The sequence below is a fragment of the Macrobrachium nipponense genome, chromosome 40 (genome assembly GCF_015104395.2).
Source record: "Macrobrachium nipponense isolate FS-2020 chromosome 40, ASM1510439v2, whole genome shotgun sequence".
Lineage (NCBI taxonomy): Eukaryota > Metazoa > Arthropoda > Malacostraca > Decapoda > Palaemonidae > Macrobrachium > Macrobrachium nipponense.
In genome coordinates this window covers 49,721,068-49,743,309 of record NC_061101.1, presented here as the reverse complement: position 1 = coordinate 49,743,309, position 22,242 = coordinate 49,721,068, and the positions used below count along the sequence as shown (strand labels likewise).

Below are 22,242 nucleotides of genomic sequence, written 5' to 3'. Positions count from 1 at the left end.
ATATTCAGTGCTTGGAAGAATAAGACAATAAACATTTCCCAAGGAGTGATGGATCTCCAAAAACCTTGGAAAACTCACAATTATGTTTTTTGTGTAATTGAAAAAGGTAGATCTGATATGTATCTAAAGAGTGAATTTAGAATGGAGAATGACACTGGATCCCTGCACATGTTGGTATTACAGGGAATAAAGAGTTAGATAAAACAGCAGTAAGCAAAGCTAGATCATATTTGCAGTGTATGTGGCACTACTGATGCCTGATATAATGAATAAATAGCAGGAATTGTAGAATGGAGAACCAGTTAACGAATTAAAACGGCTTACCCACAATAGATTTGTTAAAATCAGTATTAGAACTGACGGTATCCTATCTAAGAAGATATGTGTGTTTAATGCACAGTTACATAGTAGTTTGCACCCATTATATCCCATTTGTGAAGACTAGTCAACAATAGAACTCTGTTTACATACAGACCACACTTATTTTACAAAAAAATATATGCTTGTTCCATTTCCCTCAGGCAGAATGCCACAGTCTGAGAGATAGACATGGCCTGTACATCCTTGCTAAGATTCTTAAAGGGGATATCATATTTATTGTGAGAGGTATTGATTTCAGAAGTTGGGCTTCTGCAGATGATTTGAATATATTGTATTTCGCTCAAAAGGTTTATGTTTTATATCTGTTAACCTATAATTTTGAAAGTAGATAGTACCAATAAAAATTTTCCCAAAAATTGATATTATGATGTCACGTAGCAGTAAAGGAAGTAGTAATTCTTTTTAAAATAGTAGTATTTGTTAAAAGTTAAGTTTTTGCAATAAATATGTGTAAGCCTTGTATTTCATTCACTTTCAGAATGCAAGAGATAGAGATAAAAAAGGCAGCCGAAGAGAGGAGACGTGATAAGTTGGAGGATAAACTTGCCCGCCAGAAAGTAAAAGAACAGATTGAGAGGGATCGACTAGCCAGAAAAGAAATGTTTCCAGACAAGGCAGAGACTTCTGAAGCCAAAGCTCAGCCAGTAGCAACTCAGAGTACTAAGAGTACTAGCACACCTGCTGCACCTGCACAATCTGGTCAAAAGAAAGAATACACCACAACCAGACTCCAGGTTTAATTTTTTTTTATTTTCAAATCGGTGAAGGTTTTGAGCATAGTACTAGTTTAAATTCAAGTGAATAGCATACTTTTATTCAAGTGAATTGTTCCTACACGTAATACAAACCCTCGGTCCTCTACATAAGGAATTACTTTCAGCGTAGCTGGAAGATCGGTCATAAGAGAATAACAACAAGGTAGTTAGGCAGTAACTGCTTGTCTGATAGTCAGGAGTCCTGCCTGACTGGACGTAAACGTTTCAGGACAAGATAGTTCTCTCAGGGCCAACAGATCGGACAAGTTACTTCCTCCTCCTCTACCTCGTCAGTGGCGCTTCTACTTGCCCTTGGAGAACCCACTGCCGACTTACCAGGTTGATCCGGAGTTAGTACGCCTGACTCATGGCTTGCCTCTGCAGCACCTTCTGTTGGAGAACCTTTGGTTCATACAGCAAGAGGCAGCGGCATTGGAGGCTACTGCTATGGCAGTCCTCCAGGTCGTCTCCTGGCTGGATCTGTGGTCCCTCACAGTATCCAAGGATGCGGCTACTTCGGGATCGATAGTTCCTGGAGAAGACTTATCCTGGAGAAGACTCTGGCGGCAGGGCAGTTTCCTACCTGGTCCACCAGACTGCCAACCTGTGGGCCAACCTGGTTCTTAGGAGGAGGGACACTGTCCTAACTCATATAACCATGGTGGCTGGTCCAGAATCGGCATTGGGACTTAGAAATGGACCGTTGCTGGGTTCCTCCTCTCTCTTCCTTAGAGAGATGGACAAGTGGAGAGCTGAGGACAGCGACCGTCTTGTCCACCAGGCAGTTGCTAAGACATCTGGGCTGTCTCAAGCAACTGTGGCTAGGCCTCAAAGCCAAGCTAGCTCTTCCTCTGCCCCCAAGACTGTCTCTTCGTTGAAAAGGGCACAAGGAAAGACCTAGCCTTCCTTCTTCACTTCAAGAGGGGAGCAACAGCCCCCTCTCAACCTTCCTTCTCTCGTGGGAAGGGAGGTAAGCGAAAGAGGAAGAAGGGGAAAGGCTAGGGACAATGTTCCCCCTCAGCTGCTGCCATCAGTGGGGGGTTGCCTGGCGAGCCATTGGGCAACATGGCAGCTCTATGGAGCTGAGGCCTGTGTAGTAGATGTCCTTTGGGAGGGATATCTTCTGCCCTTTGAGTTAAGGCCACCCCATCACCGATTGTCTGTCCATCTCCAAACATATGTTCCTAGTTCTGCCAAGGATCTGTCACTCAAGGAGGAAGTGCTATTGATGCTGGGAAAAAGAGCTGTGGAAATTGTCCGAGATCCTTCACCGGGGTTCTACAGCCGCCTTTTCCTGGTGAAGGCTACGGGGGCTGGAGACCGGTGATAGATCTCCCTCCCTTGAACCGATTTGTTCGCCAGACTTGGTTCACAATGGAGACAGCATGCTCCGTGCTCGCCTCTATCAGGGAGAATGATTTCATGCTTTCAGTAGATCTGAAGGATGCATTTTGTTCATGCCACTTACCTGACAGATATATATATAGCTGTATTTTCTGACGTCCGACAGAAATTTCAAAACTCGCGGCACACGCAGTGGGCGGCCAGGTGGTAGTACCCATTCCCGCCGCTGGGAGGCGGATATCAGGAACCATTCCCATTTTCTATTCATATTTTTTTCTGTCGCCGGTCGGTAAACATCTGTTTACAGACCTCTGCTCAGGATTTTTTGGAAATTGACTCGCTTTTAAGTATCTGATTGATTTTTTTTTGGTCTTGATTGGATTGTTGAATTGGCATGCGCGATAGTGGACCGTTTTTGATTTTGGATTGACTTTTCTCTATAAGATATGTCTGGATCAAGTGTTGTGAGTTTCAGAGTGTGTGTGAGGGCTGATTGTAAGGTGAGGCTACCGAAAGCATCGGTAGACCCCCACACAGTATGTATGAGTTGTAGGGGGCTTAATTGTTTGATTGATAATCGGTGCAATGAATGTGAGAAATTGACCGATGATGAATGGAGAGTATATGAGTCCTATCGCCTTAAATTGGAGCGCGATAGGATCAGGAGGTCTTCCTCAAGGAGTTGGTTCTTCCAAAGGTAAGACTAACATCTCTCCTGCACTAACACCTGTAGTGTTTACAACCCCTAAACCTGTGTTGCCTTCGGCTCGTGATTCTGTGCGGAGAAGCGAATGCTCTCTCTATGATTTTGGAGTCTCTTCGCACTCTGGTAACAAAGTGAAAGCCTTAGAAACTGGCTCGGTGCTAAGTGTGTGATCGTGCCCCCAGTGGTTGTGGAGGGGTGTCAGATCTGGCCCCATAATGCCTCTAGGACCTAGACCTCTATCAGACTCCCAAGACCCAGGGAGGAGGTATGTCGAAAGCCGCAAGAGGGTTACGGGGCTTCCCACCGATCTGGCGTCCCTTCGGCAGACCCTGTAGCAAAGACCCAGGCTGCCAAGGACCGTGCACGAGCGCGGCGTCCTGAAAGAGTGCTTCTCGTCCTCCGAAGCGTCCTCCCCGCGCAAGGGGTGGAGCGCTCGGAGAGACTCTCGTCCGTTAAAAAGGACGTTTCTTGCGGAGGACGCTTCACGTCCTCTTTCGCCGCTTTCGTCGGAAGACGCTTATGATGTCTTTCCGCCTCAGAAGAGAGGTAGGATCTCCTCCGATGAGGACGCTAGGTTGCGTGCACAGGCGCGTATACCTGAGAAACAGGTAGCTGTACCTGTGAGAAGGAAGGAGGCGTTCCCCTCGCCCCTCGTCTTCTCACAGGATCAGTCCTGCTTCCTCTGCTCATTCTTCCCCGACGAAGAACATTCTTTTGTCCCTTCAGGACCAGCTATCCTCGCTTATGGCTCAGAGGACTCGCCCAGCAGCAGTCGAGCCTAAGCGGAGGAAGGACCTTAGACTGCCTGTCAAGAGGACTAAGCAGTCTCCTTCGCCTTCTCCTACTTTGTCTCGTTCTCCGTATCGCTTCTCCTTCTCCTCGTTCGATTCGCCGATCTCGTCCGTCCTCTAGAAGGACGTTACGTCAGGACGCTTTGAGGAGGACGCTCTGTACGAGGACGTTCGGCAGGACGTTCGGCAAGAAGCTCGTCAGGACGCTTGTCAAGACGCTCGTCAGGACTCTTGGCAGGACGTTCGTCAGGAACGCTTGGCAGGACGCTAGGCAGGACGTTCGTCAGACGCTCGCCAGGACGCTAGACAGGACGCTCGGCAGGACGCTCACCAGGACGCTAGACAGGACGCTTGGCAGGAAGCTCGCCAGGACGTTCAGACCTCCTTTCAAGACGTTTTTGGGGATTCTGATCAAGAAGTCTTACCCCCAGACGCTAGTTTACGTGCACAGGCACGTATGCCAGCGAAGAAATGTAAGTAACGCTTCTCGAGCAGGTGAGACTGCTTTTTGCGGAAGGTGCTGAGGACGCTCGTCCTCCTCAGGACGCTCTACCTTCAACGAGCAGTAAGCGTCATAAAGAAGACAGCCGAAATAAGGCTGCATCTAGCAAGGATAGGGGTCCTTTGATCAAGCCAAGACCCCACCATTAGGAACGGCCTTCCTCCTGACAGACTGGTCTCCTCTTCCGTTTAGAGAAGAAGGAGAGCTAAGTAGTTCGGCTGAATCGGCTGAAGAGGAACCTGCTACAGCCCCTTCTATCTCGGACTATAAAGTCCTCGTACGACTCTTTGCGTTCTTCTTTTGAAGACAAATTTTGCAGCCCGCAGCTCCCAAGTCTCCTCCTTCGCAGTTTTCTTCATCTAAAACTGGGAAAACCCCGGAGTTTGTAGATGAAAACTTCTCTATCAACAAAACGTGCTTTTAAAAAGCTCCAGGATTGGATGATACGAAGGAGAGACCAAGGTAAGACGACCTTCGCCTTGCCTCCAACTAGACTTAGTGGAAAAAAAGGGGCATTTGGTATAGAACCAAAGATGAAGTGGAGTTCGTATCCCTTCTTCGGCTCAGGGAGATTTCTCCAGCCTTGTGGATTTGCAGAGGAGGTCGCTTTTACCCTCTGCCAAGGTAACTTAGACCGCGTCGGAGACTGACCATCATTTGAAGGGTCTGCTCAGGACGCTGGAAGTCTTCAACTTCCTTGACTGGTGTTTGGGAGTTCTGGATATGCAAGCGAGAAGCAGAATCTCTTAGTCTGGGGGAGCTGTCCAGCGTGTTAGCATGTATGGACAAAGCCGTCAGGGATGGTTCGGAGGAGCTCGTATCTCACTTTGGAACAGCTTTGTTAAAAAAGAGAGCTTTGCTGTGCAACTTCACAGCTCTTTCGGTGACGCCAGCTCAGAAAGCGGATTTGTTGTTTTCCGCCTCTTTCGAACCATCTCTTCCCCCAGACTTTGGTAAAGGACCTGACGAACAGCTTACAAGAGAAGGCAACTCATGGGGACCTTTTGGCCCAGTCTACAAGACGGTCAGCCGTACCTTCGACCTCTTCGGCTGCAGTTCGTCCGCCGAAGAAAGTAAAGCCCTTTCGTGGGGCTCCCCCTCGAGAGCAGCTCCTCGAGGGAGAGGTTTTCACGAGGAAGAGCTTCCTTTAAGCCAAAGCCTTCCAAGTGAAAAGCATGTCCTTCAGACACCAGTCGGAGCCAGACTGAAGTATTTTGCGGGGAGCGTGGAGAGAGAGAGACACGGACTCTTGGTCCCTCAAGATCGTGGAGCAGGGGTACAAGATCCCCTTTTAGATCTTCCTCCTCTTTCTACGACTCCCAGAGACCTTTCTCCATCCTACCAAGGGGAAAAGAAGAAAGTCTTGTTCGATCTCCTTCAGCAGATGATCGACAAAAGAGCGTGGAACAAGTCGCGGACCTGGGGTCTCCAGGTTTTTACAACAGAATCTTCCTAGTACCAAAGCAGTCGTCAGGTTGGCGTCCAGTTCTAGATGTAAGCAGGCTCAATCTTTTCGTGGAAAAGATCAAATTCACGATGGAGACGCCTCATCTGTTCTGGAGCGTTGAGACCGGGCGACTGGATGGTATCCTTAGACTTGCAGGACGCGTACTTTCACATCCCGATCCACCCTCTTTCAAGAAAGTACCTAAGGTTTGTCTTAGACAACAAAGTATGGCAGTTCAGAGCTATGTGCTTCAGACTGACCACGGCTCCGATGGTGTTCACAGTGGTGATGAAGAACGTAGCGAGGTGGCTACACTCTTCGGGAATAAGAGTTTCCCTATACCTCGACGACTGGCTGATCAGAGCGTCGTGAGAGAGAAGTGTCTGAAGGACTTGCAGTTCACTTTAGCCTTAGCGAAGTCCCTGGGACTTCTGGTCAACCTCGAAAAGTCCGCATCTGACCCCACACAGTCCATCGTGTATCTGGGGATTCAGATGGATTCAGTGGCTTTTCGAGCGTTTCCGTCCCAGGAACGTCAGCGGCTAGGCTTAGAAAAGATCTCAGCCTTTCTAAGGAAAGAGACTTACTCGGCGAGGGAAATGGATGAGTCTGCTGGGGACCATTTCCTCGCTGGAAAGGTTTGTTTCCTTGGGAAGACTGCACATCAGGCCTCTCCAATTTTTCTTGGCAGACGAGTGGAAAGCCAAAGACGATCTCAATGCAATATTGAGAATATCGATTCCAATCAAGAACCATCTAAGATGGTGGTTGGACCCTCAGAAGCTTCAAGAGGGGCGTGTCCCTAAGTCTTTTTGAGCCCCGACCTAGTGTTGTTTTCAGACGCTTGCCATCACAGGATGGGGAGCAAACACTAGGGGGAAGGAAGTGTCAGGCTCCTGGAGAGGGGAACAGGTAGCCGGGGGCTGGCAATAAATAAATTGTCAAAGAACTAGCAGCAGTATTTCTGTCATGCAGTTCTTCGAAAAAGAGTTTGGAGAACAAGATTGTTCAGATAAACTCGGACAATACCACAGCACTCGCTTATTTAAAAAACCAGGGAGGAACACACTCCAGAACGTTGTACTCCCTAGCGAGAGAGATTCTGCTGTGGACAAAAAGAAAAAAAGGTGACTATCCTGACGAGATTCATTGCAGGAGTTCAAAACGTCAGGGCAGACCTTCTCAGTCGTCGGGACCAAGTCCTTCCGACGGAATGGACCTTGCACGAGGACGTTTGTCGAGACCTGTGGACGCTGGTTGGGGACGGCCACTGGTCGACTTATTCGCAACGTCAAGGAACAAGAGACTTCCTCTTTACTGCTCCCCGGTCCTGGATCCAGAAGAAATCGCGGTAGACGCTTTGCTTTGGAATTGGACGGGCCTAGACTTATATACGCCTTCCCACCATTCAAGATTCTGGGGGCAAGTCATGAGGAAGTTTGCGGCCTCGGAGGGACAAGGTTAACCCTGATCGCTCCGATGTGGCCAGCGAGAGAATGGTTCACAGAGGTCATGTCTTTCCTTGTAGAACTTTCAAGGACATTGCCCTGGAGGAAAGATCTACTCAAACAGCCTCACTTCGAAAGGTTTCACCAAAACCTCTCCGCTCTGAGTCTGACTGCGTTCAGATTATCGAAAAGTTGGCCAGAGCGAGAGGTTTTTCGAAAGCAGCTGCGAGAGCAATCACACATGCGAGACGTGCTTCCACAAGAGCTGTTTACCAATCGAAGTGGGCTTCCTTCAGGGCATGGTGTAAAAAGGAGGGAGTTTCCTCTTCCTCGACCTCTGTGAACCAGATAGCTGATTTTCTGCTATTTCTCAGTAATGTGCAGAAATTAGCGGTCCCTACCATCAAGGGATATAAAAGCATGTTGTCAGCGGTTTTTAGGCACAGAGGCCTAGACCTGTCTGACAATACAAGGATATTCATGACCTTTTGAAGTCTTTCGAGACCTTGAAGGTTCCTCAAATGAGACCTCCATCATGGAATCTGGATGTAGTCCTGAAATTCCTTATGTCGAGCACTTTCGAACCGCTTCAGACAGCGTCTCTTCGAAACCTGACAAGGAAGGCTCTTTTCCTAACTTCTCTTGCAACGGCTAAGAGAGTTAGTGAAATTCAAGCGTTTAGCAAGTTAATGGGATTCAAAGGGGACAATGCTGTCTGCTCGTTGAACCCATCTTTCTTGGCGAAGAATGAAAATCCTTCGAACCCTTGGCCGAAGACTTTCGAGATCAAGGGTATGTCAAGTCTGGTGGGCCAAGAACCAGAGAGAGTCCTGTGCCCGGTAAGGGCTCTCAAGTTCTACGTGCTAAGAACTAAAGAGGTAAGGAGGTCCCTCAGGTAACCTCTGGTGCTCTGTGAAGAGGCCAGAGTTACCTTTATCGAAGAATGCTGTGGCTTTCTTTCTAAGGGACGTCATTAAAGAGGCTCATTCATCTTTCCAGAAGACTGATTTGAGCCTCTTCCGAGTAAAAGCGCACGAAGTACGAGCCGTCGCTACCTCTCTTGCCTTCCAAAAGAACATGTCAATCAGGACATCCTTGATTGCACCTTTTGTGGAGTACTCCGTCTCGCCTCACATTACCTAAGGGATGTGAGAACGATCTATGACGATTGTAATGCCTGGGGCCATACGTTTCTGCGGACACAGTATTGGGGTCCGGAAGTAGCTCTTTCCCTTTACCATTAGTTAGGGGTTTAAGTTAGGTGTTGTGTTTTTAGGTTGTGGTGAGTCTTATGTGAAGATCTCCCATCCTTTAGTTAGTTTAAGGGGTTTTTTGTGTATAGTTGGTCAGGTGGTGGTCAGTTGCTTCGTTGCCCTCATTTGTATGGCCTCGATGGTCTTGTCACGCTGAGGTCTCGCACCCGTTGACAGATCATCCAGAGCGCACCAGCACTACAGGTCTCCACCTGGCTGGCAACTCTGTGATTAAGCAAAAGCAGCCTTACGTGACAGTAATCACATAGTCTACTTTGCTAACAGGTAAGGAACCAAGATGTATATCATCTACTTAATTTAAGTTTTCATACAATCAACTTACCTGTCAGATATATACATAGCTAAGACTCCGTCGTCCCCGACAGAAATTCAAATTTCGCGCCACTCGCTACATGGTAGGTCAGGTGATCTACCGGCCTGCCCTGGGTGGCAGGACTAGGAACCATCCCCGTTTTCTATCATATTTTCTCTGTCGCCGGTGGTATCAACATTGTTGTTATTACCTCCTGACTTGGATTCTTTTTTCAACATTTGATCAACGTTTTTCGGCTTTTTGGTGACGTATTTGGATCGTGTTTTGGCATTCGCTACTGTGGACTGTTTTTGGAATAACTCTTTTGGATTTTTCTCAGTATGTCTGATTCTAATGTGAGTGTGAGAATGTGTGTGAATGTAGGCTGCAGGGTGAGGATACCGAAAGCTTCGGTTGATCCTCACACTGTATGCCGTAAATGTAGGGGGGTTCAGTGTTCTGCTATTAACACTTGTAAGGAATGCGAGGGTTTGAATGCAGAAGAATGGAAGACTTTGACTTCTTATTTGAAGAAGTTAGAGAGGGATAGAGTTAGACGACTGAAAGGTGTGAATTCAAGGCCTATTGAGCCTTTCACTGATAATTCTAACCCTACTACTGTAGATTCTCCCTATAAATCTCATTCTCAGAGTGTCTTTTCGGATTCGGCATCGGAAATCGCCAATCTGAAAGCGACTATTCGAGACATGAAGTCCAAGATGGCGGACTCGAAAGGTAAGGCTAGTGAATAGTGAAACAGTTTTAGTGAAAGTGAGTCCTATCAGTGTTGTGGAGGGGGCGTTTGATCGTCCCTGCGGCGCTCCCAGGCCTAGACCTCTTCCAAGCTCACATGCCCAGAGGAGAAGGAAAGTCGAAAGCCTTAAGGAGGTCGTGGGGAATCCCCAACGGTCAGACGTCCCTTCAGCTAGCTCTGCTTCATGGCAGCCAGCTCAAGGGCGCTATAGAAAAAGCGTCCTTCGCGAGTGTTTCTCGTCCTCTCCCTCTCCCTCACCTAAACGAGGGTGGAAGGAGTCGAACTTATCGAGACCGCTGAAGCGTCATATGAAGCAAGACATTGATTCAAGCCCGGAGCGCTTCTCGGATGACGCCCCGTCTGCTATTAAGAAGGCGAAGGTGGCGTCAACGTCATCTGACGCTTATGAGGAAGTACCCCATCATGCTTCTTCCCCGAGTGATGACGAGAGGCGTCAGGCACTAGACGTAGGAGAAGCGTCAAGAAAGATTATTATGGCGGTTCAGGAACAACTGTCATCTCTTGTGGGAGTTTTAGCGCCCCGTCGGAAGGACGTGACGCTTCCAATTAAGAAGTCTCGTCCTCTCGCACCTGCTCGAAAGACGTCTTTTAGAAGTGAAGCGTCAATTCAAGCGGATCTTAGACGTGACGCTCCGTCCAAGATTGTGACGCCGAGTAGGAAGCCCTTAGAGAGCGAAGCGTCTTCCAGACGCGAAGCGTCATCAAGACGTCAACAAGAGACGTCATACATGACGCTCGGAGAGCGGGAAGCGTCATACAAGACGTCTTCTAAAGCGCGAGAGAAGCCGCAGGTTGTGACGCCTTCCAAGTCGATCAAAACGGGAAAAAGGAAAGACTTTCATTCCCTTAGCCCCTCTCCGATCAGGAGTTTGTCTCCTCCAGAAGAGGAAAGTTCTGAAAGGAGAACAGAAACTCAGGATTATCACGAGTTGGAGCAAAACTCGGATGATGACGATCATGGAAGAGAGGGCTTGTCCAACTATAAGGTGTTGACTACCCTGCTTCTGGAGGAATACGGAGACGAGTTGACTCCGGCTGCTCCTCCTTCTCCGCGCTCGCTCTTTTCGAGTGCGAAGGCGAAGAAGCCTTCGTCTTTTGGCTGGAGGGATGAAGCCCACCATCTCGATGAAGCGGGCTTTACACGCCTTAGACTCCTGGATGAAGTCGAAGAAAGAAAGACTTAGTCAGGACAGTATTTTGCATGCCTCCAGCAAGATTAGCTGGGAAAAGAGGCATATGGTACAAGACGGGGGAGGATATGGTATCGCTCTCCCTTCTACTACAGAGGCAGACTTTTCGACGTTAGTTGACGCTTCAAGGCGTCCAAGTCTTAATTCTGCTCGCATTACATGGAGTATTTCGGAACTGGATCATCTCCTCAAGGGACTTTTCCATGTATTGGAAGTCTTCAACTTCTTAGATTGGTCCCTTGGGGTGATGTCCAAGAAAGCTCACGATTCGCAGGGAGGGAATCGAACCTGAAGCCCTGTTATGCATTTTGTCTTGCATCGACAAAGCAGTACAGGATGGATCTTTGGAAGTCTCTTCATTATTTGGAGCAGGTCTTTTGAAGAAAAGGACAGTGTATGGCGCCTTCTTAACAAAGGCAGTCTCGCATGCTCAGAGGGCAGCTCTACTATATGCACCTCTGTCGGACTATTTGTTCCCTTCTAAGTTAGTGAAGGACGTAGCTCACTCTTTAACTGAGAAGGCGACACAGGATCTTCTGACGCAGTCAGCTAGGAAGAAGAAACCTGCTTTAGTTTCGGACAAGAAAGAACCTAGCACTTCTAGGCAGCCCTTTCGAGGTGGTCCGATCTCCAGACCTCCCGCAAGAAGGAAGGCTCCAGAGAGAAGAGGTAGGTCCGCCTTTCGTCCCTTTAAAAAGGGAAAATGAAACATTTCTCCTCCAAGCACCAGTAGGTGCCAGGCTCCTGGGATTCGTGGAGGCCTGGACACTGATAGACGCAGACGCGTCTTCACTAAATATCATAAGGAAGGGATATCGTATCCCTTTCCTGAATACTCCGCCCCTAACGTCAATACCAAGGGAACTATCAGCCAAGTACAAGGATCCTGGGCTGAGGGATACTCTTCGATCGATGGTGAAACAAATGTGGGACAAGAGTGCAGTAGAACTAGTACTGGATCAAAACTCCCCGGGGTTTTACAATCGCCTTTTTCTAGTGGCGAAAGCCTCGGGAGGCTGGAGACCAGTACTAGACGTCAGCGCTCTGAACAAATTTGTTCAGAAGGAGAAGTTCTCCATGGAGACTTCTGCTTCAGTCCTAGCGTCATTACGACAAGGAGATTGGATGGTGTCTCTAGATCTCCAAGACGCCTACTTTCACGTCCCGATCCACCCTTCGTCGAAGAAGTACCTCCGTTTCATGACGGGGGAAGGATCTTTCAGTTCAGAGCCTTGTGTTTCGGCCTGTCCACAGCTCCTCAGGTCTTCACAAGCCTGATGAGGAATGTGGCGAGATTTCTTCATCTCAAAGGAGTGAATGTCTCGATGTACCTAGACGACTGGCTCATCAGGGCCAGATCGGAGAGACAGTGTTTGGAGGACCTAAAGTTAACTCTGGATTTGACCAAGGCGTTGGGATTGCTTGTGAACCTCGAGAAGTCTCAGCTGACCCCCAGACAAGACCTAGTCTATCTGGGGATTTTCGGATGGATTCTCGGGGTTTTCGAGTTTTTTGTCCTTCGCAAGAGAGAACCGCAAAAGGTTTGAGGATAATCTCTCTCTTCTTAGAGAAGCAGCAAACGTCAGCGAGAGAATGGTTGAGCCTTCTGGGGACGCTTTCCTCGCTGGAACAATTCTTCCCTCTCGGAAGACTTCATATCCGTCCACTTCAATTCTTCCTCAAGAAGTCTTGGAGCTGGAAAAACGGACAACTGTCGGACGTTTTTTCCCATTCCAGTGGAGGTAAAGGCACACCTACAGTGGTGGTTGCTACCTCTGGAAGAGAACAAAGGGATCTCTCTAAGATCACAGAACCCAGACCTAGTGTTGTTCTCCGACGCGTCGGAGACGGGTTGGGGAGCGACATTAGGCTCGGAGGAAGTGTCAGGCACCTGGGAACCAGCACAGGTGTCCTGGCACATAAATTGCAAAGAGCTCTTCGCCGTACACCTGGCTTTGAAGAGCCTAGAACCTCTGGTAAGAGACAAGATAGTGCAAGTAAACGTGGACAACACCACCGCACTTGCCTACATTCGGAAACAGGGAGGACACACTCCTCGTTCCTTTACGAACTCACGAGGGACCTATTACTTTGGACGTCTCACAGGAACATCTCCCTGCTGACAAGGTTCGTACAGGGGATTAAGTAAGGAATGTGACGGGCGGACAGGCTCAGCAGGAGGAACCAGGTCCTTCATACAGAATGGACTCTGCACGAGGAAGTGTGTCTCGATCTCTGGTCTCTGTGGGGACTCCTCATGTGGATCTCTTCGCAACATACATTTCAAAAAGGCTCCCAGTGTTTTGCTCGGTCGTGGAAGACCCAAGAGCAATTATGGTAGACGCCTTCCTGCTAAACTGGTCTCGAGTGGACGTTTACGCTTTTGCCTTTTCCCCCATTCAAAATCCTGGGGTTAGTATTGAAAAAGTTTGTGGCGTCAAAAGAGACGAGGATGACTTTAATAGCCCCCTTTTGGCCGGCCCAGGAATGGATTCACGGAGGTGGTAGAGTGGATCGTAGACTTTCCAAGATCCCTACCAGAAAGGACGGATCTTCTCAAACAACCACACTTCAAGAGGTACCATCAAACCTCCCCGCTCTCGCTCTGACTGCCTTTCGACTATCGAAAGACTTGTCAGAGCGAGAGGCTTTTTCTCGCGAAGTGGCAAGCGCGATCGCGAGAGCTCGCAGAACCTCCACTACGAAAGTATACCAGTCGAAGTGGGAGGTCTTTAGAAGGTGGTGTAGAGCCAAGAAGTTGTCCTCCTCCTCTACCTCTATAGCGGAAATTGCTGATTTCTTGCTATTCCTGAGAGTAAAATCTCATCTAGCCGTATCCACAATAAAGGGATACAGGAGTATGCTCTCGGCTGTATTCAGGAACAGAGGTTTAGATCTGGCAAATAACAAAGATCTCCACGATCTCATAAGATCTTTTGAGACTTCAAAGTCTAAAGAACCAGTACCTCCGAACTGGAACTTGGACGTAGTCCTCAAATATCTGTCTTCGGATAGATTCGAGCCTCCGCATCGGGCATCATTTAGAGACATAACTAGAAAATGCCTATTTCTTTTATCGTTAGCGACGGCAAAAAGAATTAGTGAGTTACAAGCTCTGCAGGATAAAGTAGGATTCAAGGGAGACTCGGCGATTTGCTCGTTTAAGACTCTGTTTTTAGCGAAAAACGAGAATCCCACGAATCCCTGGCCTAGGTCATTCGAAGTCAAAGGAATGTCTAGTCTCGTAGGCAGAGAAGCAGAGAGGTCTCTATGCCCTGTTAGAGCTCTGAAGTTCTATCTTCAGAGAAAGCGTCAGTTGGGAGGCTCTAGACAAGGTCTTTGGTGCGCGGTAAAAGACCCCACAAGACTGATGTCAAAGAATGCTCTAGCGTTCTTTGTAAGAAACGTCATTACGGACGCTCATAAGGGTCTGTCCTGACGAACAATTACAACTAACTGAGGGTAAAAGCTCATGAAGTAAGAGCGGTTGCGACGTCTCTCTCGTTTTATAAGAATATGTCGCTTAAAAACATTATAGATACGACATATTGGAGATGCAACTCAGTATTTGCAGCTCATTACTTGAAAGACGTGCGTGTGACGTATGAGAAGTGCTTTTCTCTAGGTCCTATCGTATCGGCAGATACGATTCTGGGTACGGGAGCCGACACCAATCCTTAAAATGTATATACTGTTCTTCTGTTTGGATATGGTCGAGAATCTCTTCGAACAATGGAGGATTCAGGCTCGCACGGGCGGCCGTCTATGTTGTTCATAAGAGAATCTCGTCATATCCCCAATTAGTTGAGTATAATTTTTTTTTGAAAAAATTATGTATGTGTGCGTAGTGGTTTTTGAGTTACGGTTGTTGTGACGAGTTCGGGGATAACTCGTAACAATCCTTAGTTCTAACACATGGTTAGGATCAGGTGGTCGGGATTGGTTGTGTGCTCCTTCATAAGGTGTATTGTCATATAAGTGGATCAGCACCCATTGACAAAGTCCTTTTAGGCTCTGCTGAGTAAGTGGGTAAGACCCCATCGGCAGACCCACAAGAACTCTTGGCCATAGATCACATATCTCGCTAAAGTTTTCTTGAGGTGATGCAGACTACTGGGCAAACACCCACCAAGTCTACCACCTATCAGGTAGGAACCAAGGTTTTATTTATACCTACAACATATGTTGTTTACCTGTCTATTCCATATAGTAGCTGTCTCTTACCCTCCACCGAAGGGTGCCAATCAGCTATGTATATATCTGACAGGTAAGTTGATTGTATGAAAATGATATTGTTATGTTACAATAAAGTTTCATACATACTTACCTGGCAGATATATACAATTAAAGGCCCACCCAGCCTCCCCGCAGGAGACAGGTGGAAGAGGAGAAAATATGATAGAAAACGGGGATGGTTCCTAGTCCTGCCACCCAGGGCAGGCCGGTAGATCACCTGACCTACCTGTAGCGAGTGGCGCGAAATTTGAATTTCTGTCGGGGACGACGGAGTCTTAGCTATGTATATATCTGCCAGGTAAGTATGTATGAAACTTTATTGTAACATAACAATATCATTTCCTAAAAAATCCTATTCTGTCTCTTCCCACCATCCGAAGGTGGGATTCAGCTATATATATATCTGTCAGGTAAGTGGCATGAACAAAATGTTATTGTTATTATACAATTAAGTTTGTTCATACTTACCTGGCAGATATATATAATTAAAGTGCCCGCCCTCCTCCCCTCAGGAGACAGAGACATTAATAAAAAGTATGAATAGAAAATGGGAATGGTTCCTGATATCCGCCTCCCAGCGGCGGGAATGGGTACTACCACCTGGCCGCCCATGCGTGTGCCGCGAGTTTTGAAATTTCTGTCGGACGTCAGAAAATACAGCTATATATATATCTGCCAGGTAAGTATGAACAAACTTAATTGTATAATAACAATAACATATTTTCAGATACCCATCCATCAGTCCTCCAGGAAGTACCTTCGCTTTATCGTCGAGGGGACGGCGTTCCAATTTGGGCACTTTGCTTCGGACTCTCAACCGCCCCACAGGTGTTCATGCGAGTGTTCACTGTGGTCTCGGCTTGGGCCTACTTGGTCGGGATACATCTTTTGAGGTTTCTCGACAATTGGTTAGTCCTGGCGAGTTCTCTCTCGCAGTTGCTACAGGACAGGAATTGTCTCCTCGATTTTTGTCACGATCTGGGGATCTTGATAAATTTCAAGAAGTCGGATCTCGTTTCCAAGCAGAGGATCAAGTACCTGGGCATGCTGATCTACACAGTAGCAGCACAAGTCTTCCCCACAGACTCGAGGATCAGCAAGTTCAGGGAGGCAGCTCAACTATTTCTGTCTCGACAGGAACAGCCAGCTCGGCTTTTGGCAGGTCGTGATCGGTCACCTGTCGTCTTCTCTAGAGAAGTTTAGTCCCTCACAGGCATTTTCACCTGCGGTCTCTGCAGTGGAGACTAAAGGAGTGTTGGTCACAGGCTCGAGATCCTCAATCCCTCTCACGGAGGAAATGAGGAAGGATGTAGCCTGGTGGCTGGATGACAGGAACCTCTTCATAGGAGTGGAGTTGCACACTCCCCCTCTGGACATGCTTCTGTTCTCAGATGCATCAAACAAGGGTTGGGGCGCACACCTGGAGGAGTTGCTGACTGCAGATGTGTGGGATCATCTTGACAAGGACCTTCACATCAACGTCCTGGAACTCAAGGTGGCGTTTTTAGCCCTCCAAGAGTTTCGGGATCAAGTGATGGGACACTCAGTGGTGTTAATGAGCGACAACACCACAATAGTGGCATATGTCAACAAACGGGGGTCTAGTGTCCCTCCCGTTGCATCAGTTGACAGTGCAGGTGCACAAGTGGGCTGCAGCAGCTCACTCGGTAGAGTTGTCAGCCAGATACATTCCAGGCAAGAGGAATGTAGTGGCAGACAAGCTTAGCCGCCAGAATCAGGTGATTGGGACAGAATGGTCTCTTCACCCAAACGTGGCGGAAAGGCTGTTCGACCTGTGGGGGCGCCCAGTAGTACACCTGTTCGCCACCCGGTGCAACAGAAAACCTCTGGTTTTCTTCTCTGTTGTACTGTACTCATGGGCAGCTGCAGAGGATGTGTTCCAACATCCGTGGGACAACCTTGAAGTTTATGCCTTTCCCCCGTTCTGTCTGATTCGCAAGGTGATCAGCAGAGTAGTGGTCACCAGCAATTTTCGGATGATTCTGGTAGTCTCCCAAATGGCCCTCAGGCCATTTGGTATCCCGATCTGTTGGCATTTCTCTCCGAGGCACCGAGAGAGATTCCTTCATGGCACAACTTTCTGTGTCAGCCGCACGTAGAACGGTACCACTCGGCAGCACAGTCCCTGTGTCTTCACAGCTAGCGGTTATCCACCATCTCTTGCAAGCGAGAGGGTTTTCTTCCGCCAGGCCAGCAACAGAGATGGCAGGAGACCTCAGGCAGTCCTCTGCAGCAGTGTACTAGGGAAAGTGGTCTGTCTTCTGTGGTTGGTGTCATGGATAGGGTCTCTCTCTGCTCAGAGCCACTCTTCAACAGATCGCGGATTTCCTAGTCTTTCTTCACCAAGAGAAGCTCCTCTCTGTTTCTGAAGTTAAGGGCTATAGGTTTATTTTGGCCTTGGTTCTGAAACTGTGAGGAGTGGATATCTCCTCTTCTATGGAGATTTCCCTCCTTACGAGGAGCTTCGAAAGGTCTTTGCCCACCCAGGGAACTCAGGCCTCCTGAGTGGGATGTGACTCGTCTTAAGGAGCTTGACTCGTGAACTGTATGATCCTCTCCGAGTGTCGTCAGACAGGGATCTGACCCTCAAGACCATCTTTCTTCTGGCCCTGGCATCAGTGAAGAGAGTAGGTGAACTTCACAGTCTCTCTTATGATGTGAAACACTCGAGGGATGGGGATCTATTACACTCAATTTTCATCCAGATTTTGTAGCGAAGACTCAGAATCCTTCAGTCCCTGATTCGAGTCCTTTACAATCCCCTCCCTAGGAGGACTTCAGTGGTAATGATGCAGATGAAATGTTACTGTGTCCTGTTAGAATGCTACGGTGCTATCTGAAGAGAACTCATCATCTCAGGCCTGAGTGGACGACGCCTCTTCGTTAGCACCAGGGTGACCAAGAAAGAGATGTCCAAGAACATTATCTCTTTTTGGCTTTGTGAGGTGATCAGGAAAGCATACTCTTCTGAAGGGAGGTTCAACACTGGTACCTTTTGTCCGAGAGCCCACAAGGTCAGAGGTATTGGTCCTACCCTTGCGTTCCGCAAGAATCTGTCAGTTTCACAGGTGTTGAAGGCAGAGGTGTGGTCCAACCAGACCACCTTCACCTTCTTTTACCTACGGGATATTGACCATAGGTCCTTGGATACCTTTTCCTTAGGACCCGTGGTGGCTGCTCAACAAGTTGTGTAGCTTACCCAGCTCCTCTTAACTGGATAGGGTTGCATCTTGCCTTTGTGTAACCGTTTGAATGGATGTGAATGAAAGTGTGACTGGCTTCTCTTTCTCCTTCAGTCTACTCTCGTCCTACGGGCAGAGAGCTGGGGTCGTCACATGCTGGAAAGGGCGTCAATGCAGGTAAGCTATATTACTGAGCTCCATTCTTTCCCTTCCATTAAGGTATAGAAGCATATATCCATCTCTTCCCTAACAAGGGGAAAGTAGATACTAGCATGAAACAAATCCAATACATACTACGTATATTTGTCATCTTGCTTCCGACTTGCCTCCCTCTTATGAATTGGTCCAGAGGTCTGACCATTGGTCTTGCAGTTTCTCACACTCCGATCAATTGGACAGAGGTTAGTTTTGTTCCCCCTTTGCTCTTAAGACCAGGGTGGGAATCTTGGTTGGGCGAACATCAGTCTGTTCACATGACTCAGATTCTTCCCACTAATCAGTGAGTCTTCCTTATGTAAAGGACTGTGGGTTTGTATTATGTGTAGGAACAGATCACAATTTTTTAAAAGTAAATTGTATTTTTTCCTAACTATACAAACCTGAGGTCCTTTACATATCTTGGCCCACCTCATACCACCCCTCAAATCTGTTCCTGGGCTTAAAGCAAAGTGGAATGTTTACGTCCAGTCGGGTGGACTCCCAACTATTGGACAAGCAGTTACAGGTGGCCCTTGGTTAGCAGCAGGGGTTCTGTTCCTGGCCGCCAACGCTAAGTGATTTTCAACGCTAAGCGATTTTAAAGCCTACGGCTGCCGCACACCTTCTTTCAGAATACTAGACCAGTCAAACAGCGCTGTAATCCTGCAATGGCGCAATAAGTAAAATTTTATTTATGCAGATAGTACTTAGAATTTACTGTACGTAGTACTGTACAATACATTATAGTATATTAAATACTGTAAAGTGAAAAAAGCCTAGCTTTAATCCTTTGGGTGTCTAGAGTATGTAAATATATAATAAGGTTTAATCAGTGTACAGGTAGCTGTACTGTTCAAGTTACGATAATTCGTCTTACGATAATCCGATTTTATGAGAGACCAAATTACAATAGCCTAACTTTATCCCATCTTGTAGTTACACAAGTTCAAAAACAGCAAAAGGAGAATGATGAAAGCATGGTTTGTTCATGCCACTTACCTGACAGATATATATATAGCTGTATTTTCTGAAGTCCGACAGAATTTCAAAAACTCGCGGCACAACGCAGTGGGCGGCCAGGTGGTAGTACCCATTCCCGCCGCTGGGAGGCGGATATCAGGAACCATTCCCATTTTCTATTCATATTTTTTTCTGTCGCCGGTTCGGTAAACATCTGTTTCAGACCTCTGCTCAGGATTTTTTGGATTTGACTCGCTTTTAAGTATCTGATTGGTTTTTGGCATGGGGGGAATTGGATTGTTGAATTGGCATGCGCGATAGTGGACCGTTTTTTGATTTTGGATTGGCTTTTTCCTATAAAAGATATGTCTGGATCAAGTGCTGTGAGTTTCAGAGTGTGTGTGAGGACTGATTGTAAGGTGAGGCTACCGAAAGCATCGGTAGACCCCCACACAGTATGTATGAGTTGTAGGGGGCATAATTGTTTTGGTGGATAATCGGTGCAATGAATGTGAGAGATTGACCGATGATGATTGGAGAGTATATAAGTCCTATCGCCTTAAATTGGAGCGCGATAGGATCAGGAGGTCTTCCTCCAGGAGTGGTTCTACACCAAAGGTAAGGCTAACATCTCTCCCTGCATTTAACACAATGTAGAGTTTGCAACCCCTAAACCTGTGTTGCCTTCGGGCTCTGATTCTGTGTCGGGAGAAGCTAATGCTCTCTCTCTTATTTTGGAGTCTCTTCGCACTCTGGAGACCAAAGTGAAAGCCTTAGAAACTGGCTCGGTGCAAGTGTGTGGATCGTGCCCCTAGTGTTTGTGGAGGGGGCGTCAGATCGGCCCCATAATGCCTCTAGGCCTAGACCTCTATCAGACTCCCAAGACTCAGGGAGTAGGTATGTCGAAAGCCGCAAGAGGGTTACGGGGGCTTCCCACCGATCTGGCGTCCCTTCGGCAGGCCTTGTAGCAAAGTCCCAGGCTGCCAAGGAGCGCGCACGAGCGCGCGTCCTGAAAGAGTGCTTTTCGTCCTCCGAAGCGTCCTCCCCGCGCAGGGGTAAGGGGTGGAGCGCTCGGAGAGACTCTCGTCCTCTGAAAAGGACGTTTCGTGTTGAGGACGCTTCAACGTCCTGTATCGCCGCTTTCGTCGGAGGATGCGTATGACGCTTTTCCGCCTCAGAAAAGGGGTAAGATCTCCTCCGATGAGGACGCTGGGTTGCGTGCACAGGCGCGTCTACCTGAGAAGCAGGTAGCTTGTACCTGTGAGAAGGAAGGAGGCGTCCCCTCGCCCCTCGTCTTCTCGCAGGATCAGTCCTGCTTCCTCTGTTCGTTCTTCCCCAACGAAGAACATTCTTTTGTCCCTTCAGGACCAGCTATCGACGCTTATGGCTCAGAGGACTCGCCCAGCAGCAGTCGAGCCTAAGCGGAGGAAGGACCTTAGACTGCCCGTCAAGAGGACGAAGCAGTCTCCTTCTCCCTCTCCTACTTCGTCTCGTTCGCCGATCGCTTCTCCTTCGGCGATTCGCCGATCTCGTCCGTCCTCTAGAAGGACGTTGCGTCAAGACGCTTTTGAGGAGGACGCTCAGCACGACGTTCGACAGTACGTTCGTGCGAGGACGCTAGGCAGGAGGACGCTAGGCTGGAACGCGTTGGCAGGTACGCTTTGGTCAGGACGTTCGGCAGGACGCTCGACAGGACGCTTGTCAGGACTGCTCGGCAGACGCTGGCAGGACGCTAGGCAGGACGTTCGTCAGGACGCTCGCCAGGACTCTCGCCAGACGCTCGACAGGACGCTCGGCAGGACGCTCGCCAGGACGCTCGGCAGGAAGCTCGCCAGGACGTTCAGGGCTCTTTTCAAGACGCTTTTTGGGGATTCCCGACCAAGAAGTCGTACCCCAAGACGCTAGTTTGCGCGCACAGGCACGTATTCCAGCGAAAATGTCTTCCCTTTCGTTTGAGAAACGTAAGGACGCTTCTCTGGCAAGTGAGGCTGCCTCGGGTGGCGCTAAGGACGCTCGTCCTCGTCAGGACGCTCTACCTTCTTCAAGTGGTAAGCGTCATAGAGAAGACAGCCGAAATAAGGCTTCCTCTAGTAAGGATAGGGGTCCTTGATTAAGCCAAGACCCGACATTAGGACGCCCTCTCTCCGGACAGACGGTCTCCGCTTCCGTGTAGAGAAGAAGGAGAGCTGAGTTGTTCAGCTGACTCGGTTGAAGAGGAACCTTCTGCGGCCCCTTCAATCTCAGACTATAAAGTCCTCGTGCGGCTGTTGCGTTTTTCTTCTTTCGAAGACAAGTTTCAGCCTGCAGCTCCCAAGTCTCCTCCTTCGCAGTTTTCATCATCTAAAACTGGAAAAACCCCGGAGTTTGTGGAGATGAAAACTTCTCTCTCCACTAACGTGCGTTAAGAAACTCCAAGATTGGATGGTACGAAGGAGAGATCAAGGCAAGACGACTTTCGCCTTGCCTCCAGCTAGACTCAGCGGAAAAGGGGGCATTTGGTATAGAACCAAAGAAGAAGTAGGAGTTCGTATCCCTTCTTCAGCTCAAGGAGATTTCTCCAGCTTAGTGGATTCGCAGAGGAGGTCTCTTTTATCCTCTGCTAAAGTAACCTGGACCTCTACGGAGACGGACCATCATTTGAAGGGTCTGCTCCGGACGCTTGAAGTGTTCAACTTCCTTGACTGGTGTTTGGGAGTTCTGGATCTGCAAGCGAGAAGCCCAGAATCTCTCAGTCTGGGGG

At 48.3% G+C, this 22,242-nt stretch overlaps 1 protein-coding gene across 2 annotated transcripts in view; it reads left to right on the top strand.

Moving 5' to 3' along the window:
• LOC135212147 (UBX domain-containing protein 1-like) overlaps positions 1 to 22,242 on the top strand; it is a 178,873-nt gene that overhangs the window by 149,561 nt on the left and 7,070 nt on the right. The window contains exon 7 of one of the 2 annotated variants that reach the window (XM_064245559.1): positions 885 to 1,115. In XM_064245559.1, the coding sequence (XP_064101629.1) occupies positions 885 to 1,115 (231 nt within the window). Of the gene's footprint in view, positions 1 to 859; positions 1,116 to 22,242 lie in introns of both variants that reach the window. The other variant, XM_064245558.1, reaches the window with a different exon arrangement.